This window comes from Ipomoea nil, unplaced genomic scaffold (genome assembly GCF_001879475.1).
Source record: "Ipomoea nil cultivar Tokyo-kokei standard unplaced genomic scaffold, Asagao_1.1 scaffold0164, whole genome shotgun sequence".
Lineage (NCBI taxonomy): Eukaryota > Viridiplantae > Streptophyta > Magnoliopsida > Solanales > Convolvulaceae > Ipomoea > Ipomoea nil.
This window is the reverse complement of record NW_017616592.1, coordinates 1,319,825-1,326,843: the sequence shown is the minus strand read 5'-3', so window position 1 is coordinate 1,326,843 and position 7,019 is coordinate 1,319,825. Positions and strand designations below refer to the sequence as shown.

Here is a 7,019-nt window from a genome sequence, read left to right as displayed (position 1 = left end):
TATTGGATCCGAGCGCCGTAGTGATCTTGCGCCACACCTCTGCCGCCGTATTCCGGCCAATCGCCAAGCGGAGTACCTCGTCAGACATGGAGGATATAAGGAGGGATAGGATCGACTGATCCTGCTGCATCCACACCTTGTACGCCTGATTCGGAGAGGGCTCGGTGGTGGGTGTCACCGAACTGGATTCGCCGGCCGGGGAGGAAACCATCGCCGCCGGGCAGGGGTAGGTACTGTCGGTGAATCCAATGAGGTCGTGGCTGAGTAAGAAAGGAAGCAACTGAGTGCGCCAAAAGAGAAAGTTGTGTTGCGTGAGCTTCATCGAGATAAAGTGATGAGCTCCGGCAAGCGGGTTGACGCCGGCCGGAGAAGAACCACCGGCGGCGGAGGGCGTTCTCTCGGATGAGTTAGATGACATGATCGCAAAAAGAGGGGGGGTTGCGCAAAGAAGGGAGAAAGGATCGTTTAATTTTAGGCTGATACCAGATGAATGCGATAAATTTAATCAATTGCAACAGGAAAGAATTACAGAAGGTATATCAGAAGTCTACCACTAAAGACTCCTATCTATCAGGGTAGTAGACTAGGACTTAATTATCTACCACACACTAATAGACTATAGACAAATAATAATAATAACACATATATTAACCATACTAACACGAATGTACAGAATTGTATAATAGAAAACACAGAATTTTATACCTGAAAACACAAAATTTTATACCTGAAAACACAAAATTTTTATAACTGAAAATCCCTATGTTTCGAATGTCCAGAATTATATAATAGAAAACACATAATTTTATACCTGAAAACACAATATTTTTTAAAAGGATAAAAATCCACTGTTTCGAATGTACTGAATTTTATACCTGAAAACACAGAATTTTATAACAGAATATAAAAACGCCGTCATTTTAGGAGGCGCATAAGCGCACATTGCTATGTGCGCCCTGGTGCACGGTATAACGATTGGCGCCCGACATAGCGGGTGCAGTGAATGCACCTTATAGACGCGTAAAAGGTTCCTTTTAAAAAAATCGTCTGAAATTATTTTTTTTATTTTTTATTTTTTGTCTTTTCCCTCCCCTTTTCTCTCTCTCATCTCTCCTAGTTGGATGACAAAACCCCCCAAAAAATCATTACTATTGACTATTGAACTTGCTCTTAGTCCTAGATCATATTAAATGAACGCTTTATATTACTTCACATTTTCTCACAAGACTACGAGTTTTTATTTGATTATATATATATATATATATATATATATATATATATATATAGACACACACAAGAATCTAAAACCCAGGTCCTATGAACTTAAAGATTAATAAGACAAAATTGATATCATCTAAGTTTAAAAATAAAATAAAAAAATCAACCATATCAGGGTTATGGCCAGTATATCCCACTGGTTTTAGAATAGATAACATTTAATTAATTAATTTTTTTAATGGACACCTTTGCTGCACTTTTGAAAATAAATCTGCGTTCCCTTTTAATATTAAATATTTAATATTAATAGTGCAACGACTTCGAGCAACAAAATCCACTAGCATAATGGATTCTTGTTCTGAGAATTTAATAATAAATATAATAATATAGTTTGATTGTCGACTTGTCGTACCTCAGTGGAATGTTTTCTAATTTCTATTGGGCAGATTGAATCTTTTCTTCAGTAATTAGGTAATTGGTTAGTTGGATCATGGACTATTAAATGTGAAATAATCTTTCTTCTGTTATATTATATATATAGGTATACTTTTTTTTAAATTGAAGTACAAATCATCATTGCACGCATTCAGTTTTGAATTCAAATTTGTGGTATATAGATATACTACTAGACGTAGTACTTCACTTCATCTATATTAGTGTACTTGCATAAAAAAAAATTTATCTAAATCATTTGACTTATGATTAAACAATATATGCATATGAATTTATTCCATCAAAAAGTAAAATTATTTCAATTAATCAATCCATTCGAATATGAATTTAAATGCTAATATAATGGAGAAAATGAATTGCAGTACATTTGGTTTATGGAATATATTGGAAATTTAATAACATTCTCGAAAGTATATTTATTTCATTGTTTGATAAGGAATTTTATTCTTAAGAAAGAGTGATTTTCGAAAATAGCTATTTCTAAGAGAATATTAATATTAAGACATATGGTGATAGGTACCCGTGTTGGTCACTAAAAATTCTATCGATAATTTATAGTATCTCAATATAGTTCAAAGGATCATTTATTATTATTATTTTTTTTGAGTTGTACCCGGGTTTTCATCGTCGGGCACAATAACTAATCCCCGGCAAATTATACTATGGACTGCGGTTCAAAATGCATTGTGGTCCAGGCATCAAATATACACTGCAGTTTCATTTCAACACAACTACAGTATCATTTTGATATAGCTACAGTTTAAATCGCTGGATAATATACACTCAAATATGTGAAATTGTTATTCAGTTTCATTTTGTGTACACTATAGTTTCATTTCAACACAACTACATTTTCATTTCAATTCAATTGCAGTTTCATTTGATAATATAATAAAAATAATACGCGATTGTATGCACCTCTTTTGAGTGGGACAGTTGACTTAAAGATTTAATATAATGCTGCTCCATACTCAAAGCCAAGGATTATTTATAGTATTAACTGAAATATATATAAAATAAAGGAACTAAACATACCATATCTCATAATTTGTATGACATAAGGGTTGAAACTACTTTTTATAAAATTATATATATACATGTATTGATGTGTTATTATGAGACTCCGTATTATATTGTGGTCCCAAATTAGATAGGGACTTGATAGTTAGAAAAATGCCATTTCTATGTCACAATCTGCATGGGCATGCATGTTGATCTATCAGTGCAGCCATGTGAGAATTTGTAAGCTTTTTTTATTTTTATTTTTTTCAATGTTTCTAATTTTGGTTGTGTATGTTGGCCAGAATGGAAAACCCTAATATAATAGATCGAATATATGGATATGAACTAGAAGTTGAGGTAATAATAGGCTGACATGTATCTACTAGTTGAATTTTGTCAAATAGGGACAACAAAGAGGACAAAATGGTGGAGCAAAATAAAGTTGTGCATTCCCCACACCTTCAAGCCTTTTAGATTTTTTTAATGAAAATTATTTGAAATGTTTTTTATAAGATAGATTTGTCTGATATGGTATTTTCTTTAATTGAATGTTAAATTAATTAATAAATCATGCATTAATCTAAGGGAAAATTGTAAAAAATACCCGTCTATAATATGCTAATTATCAATGATACCCCTGAATTATGAGTGGTGTAAAAGTTGCCCCTCAATTATCAAAATGGTACACATATAACCCCTCCCGTAACGGATCTGTAGTTCCCCACCGCTGTCCATCGGTGGTACTTCGAATCGAGGGAGGGAAAAAACAACTAAATTACATATTTATTCCGACTTAACGGTGTCGTACACTAACGGGGAACCACATATCCATTACGGGAGGGGCAATATGTGCACCATTTTGATAATTGAGGGGCAACATTTACACCACTCATAATTCAGGGGTGACATTAATAATTGACATATTATAGAGGAACATTTTTTACAATTTTCCCTTAATCTAATTATCAGTCAATCAAAATATGTTGCGTTACATAAAGTGTACATTGATCATGGACAAATTCTTCTACAAATTAGCTAGTCGCATATTAAGAAAATCAAATTTATCAATAGAAAGATCTGTTGATAAATTACTAAAATTTATAAGTATTTAATTTACAAACGGGTTGGTAAAACAACGGGTTGGAACTTCAATAAACCAAAAGAAAATCAAATTAAAATATAATAATTAAGACAAAAATTTGTGTAAAACCGTCTCGCAGATATTTGTCCATGAGACGGATGAGGTCAAGAAAATATAATACTTATACTAGCAAATGTAATACTAAATCAGGAATAAAATATTTATTACTTATATGGAAAAATGTAATACTTTTGAGAATACATTTTTTTTTATCAAAAGTATTACATTTGTTTTTATAAGTGCAATATTTCTTATAAAAGAAAATATATTACTTATGATGAAAATAGTAATAATTTTACATTAAAATATAAAAGTATTATATTTGTCTTCAAAATATTATGTTTTCCTTATAAGAAGTAACAATCACTTTATTTATAATTTAGTATTATATTTACATTTGCATGTTAACGCAAATGTGACTCAAAAATTAAAGTATGCAAATAAAAACATAATAATTAAGACAAAATAATTTTTTTTTTTTAAATGAAAGAAATATTGGGCCACATGCACACCCATCTATATAACCTCCATCTTCAACAGCGCCACTTCAATCGCTTTAGCTTCTTCTTCTTCTTCTTCCTCAAACACAAATCTTCTCTCTCCTTCAATGGAGAACCGCTTCAAATTGAAGCTCTCCCGTTTTTTCCGGTCATGCAAGGCCAAGAACCTCAGTACTGACGTCGTCAATCTCCACGACACTACTAAAACTGGTTTCCATGATGATTATCCTCCCATGAATCCTGATCACCACAAGCGTGATTATCAGCTCTTTGAGCTTTTCTCCCCCAAACCTCGTACCTTCCCCTCCATTTGCCGGCCCAGATTTCCCCAAACTTTCCATGCTGCGGATGCCGCCGTCGCCGCCGCCGCCGCCGCCGTATCCCCAATTCTACCGCCGTACGCAGATTTTTACTACTGCGGTAGGCCCAGACGACCGAGAAAACGCAGAAAGAACAAGAAGGCGACGGCGACGGCGACGCGGAATCACATCCGGCGGCTGGATTACGACGACTTTCCGGCGTTCGAGTACAAGGGCTTGTTCAGCAGTAGCGACGAGGAAGAAAACAAAGACGACGACAGGAGCACGCTGTTCTCGTCGGCCAGATCGCTCTCCGTTTCCTCCTCCGAATCCTCGGCGTCTCTGCGGCGGCGGAAGAATGAGGAGGCGGCGGTGAAGGACAGCTTTGCGGTGGTGAAGCGGTCGAGTGACCCCTACGGAGACTTCAGAGCCTCCATGCTGGAAATGATACTGGAAAAGCAGATGTTTGGGGCCAAAGATCTGGAGAAGCTTTTGGAGTGTTTTCTTTCTTTAAACTCCAATCATCACCATGGGGTTATAATTCATGTTTTTACTGAGATTTGTGAAGCTTTGTTTTCTACCTGCAAGGCTTGAACAATGTAAGGCGGTTTAAGGATATTACTTAGTTCGTGTATGTCTTGTAATTGATGAATTGAAGTCCAATTTCAATTCGTTAGACTTATAGTGAATGTACTAATATAGTTTCATCAAATACAAGACATTGAACATGAAACTTATGTTTGATTATTCTAAGGTATTATGTTTCTCGTACACTCCTACTATTGTCCATATGTGATGGATCTAAGCGCGGCACTATGCTTACTACCCAGTGGGTCATCCACCTCATGACTATTGTAAGTCAAAGCGCACTTAACCTACTTAAAACCAATTAGTGATAAGTATGTGGACATCGACTAATTAACCACATCCTTCCAGGGTAAGTCACAACGCCATGTCTCGAATCGAGCAGGGGCTGAACTCGACCAACTCAGTCGACGTCGAACAATATGGTATATATTGTGTTTACTAATTAGTTAATCAACTAATGTCTCAAATGATTAATTCGGTTCAAGTTATCTTATTTTGATCTTTTTGATTTATAACGGTTAGTTATGAACAATCTAGACTTATTTATTTTCTTGTGGTCATTTATTTGTTAGGGCCACAAGATCAGATTTACTTAGCTCACACTTTTAAATAGTGATTACCGAATTTCTCTCTTTAATCAAAACAATTTTATATTATGAAAATTATGCATCATCTCATCAGAATTTGAAAGATGAAATATTAGATCAGAGAATTGGAGTGACAAAAAAATAAAAAATTGTAGAACTATTTTTGAAAATATAATATTACATTCAAAAATCTTACTTTCATGAGAATCAAATGAGGCATATAATTTTTCTTTTAAAAAAATAATATACTGTAAGATTTTTGAAGTTTGAATGAATGTTTGAGAAGATGTTTCAAACAGAGGTACGTGGCAAGAAAAGATAGGTGATGTGAAATTTTCAGATAGATGAAAAAGGGGTTGTGTTGATTTGTTGCGTTGTGGAGATTATTTTTGAAAACAATAATAGAGAGGCAAGTGATGACAAAAAGTCCATGCATGGATGGGCTCTAAAAGCTTTTTCACTTTTGATGGAGAAGACCTTCACAACTTTGATCAATGATAAATGGAGAGAGAGAGAGAGAGGTAGAGACATGAATAGAAATGACATGATGGCTATTTTGACTTTTAAGTATTGTTTCCAAATAATTGCTTGTATTGGTTAAAATGAGTTGACATCTTCCCCTTGAAATTCAACGCAGTTAAAATTACTAGTGAATAATTTTAATGCTAATTTAACTCATTTTCATAACGTTGTTTCCCTTTGTTTTATTTTACTGATTTAATTTTATTTGCAGTTTATGTATTTTTTCTCTCATCGTTTTGACGAGTTTTTTCTTCTCGTTTACTTTACGAGTTCTTTTTCATAAAGCATAAAACGATAAAACTGGTCGTGGCATATGTGAATCTCATTCTAAGTGACAAACATGGCAATGAAAAAGAGACTCCTGTGGATTATGATATACAGTTCAGTTCGATGGAAATATTGTTAATGGATAGAAGAATCGAAATAGATACTCAGGTGGTGTACAAGACTATTCAACCAGTGTCAGTCTTGGGTACGTTTAGCCAAATCATTAAAGAAACTTTAAGTTCGTCCAAAGAATTCAACTTCACATTTGTGAAACAGTCTACGAATCAAGTTTTCTGTAACATTGCTAAGGAAGTTGTTTCTATGTCAGATTGTAAAGAATGTTTGACCATTCCATCAATCTTTATTGTAAACGTTTCAGCATATGATTAATGAATTACCTTTTTTATTTTCAAAAAAAAATAATATTATAATTAAAGAAGAA

At 34.0% G+C, this 7,019-nt stretch overlaps 1 protein-coding gene across 1 annotated transcript; it reads left to right on the top strand.

The window, feature by feature from the left end:
* The first annotated feature begins 4,380 nt into the window (after window positions 1–4,380).
* Window positions 4,381–5,360, top strand: LOC109175648 (transcription repressor OFP8-like). The gene has a single exon (XM_019324962.1). The coding sequence runs from the start codon at window positions 4,422–4,424 to the stop codon at window positions 5,205–5,207; it is 786 nt and encodes a 261-aa protein (XP_019180507.1). The 5' UTR covers window positions 4,381–4,421; the 3' UTR covers window positions 5,208–5,360.
* Window positions 5,361–7,019: the final 1,659 nt, after the last annotated feature.

What these genes read in the sequence shown, in the direction of transcription:
- LOC109175648 (XM_019324962.1), top strand. Translation starts at nt 4,422, where the DNA reads ATGGAGAACCGCTTCAAATTGAAGCTCTCCCGTTTTTTCCGGTCATGC.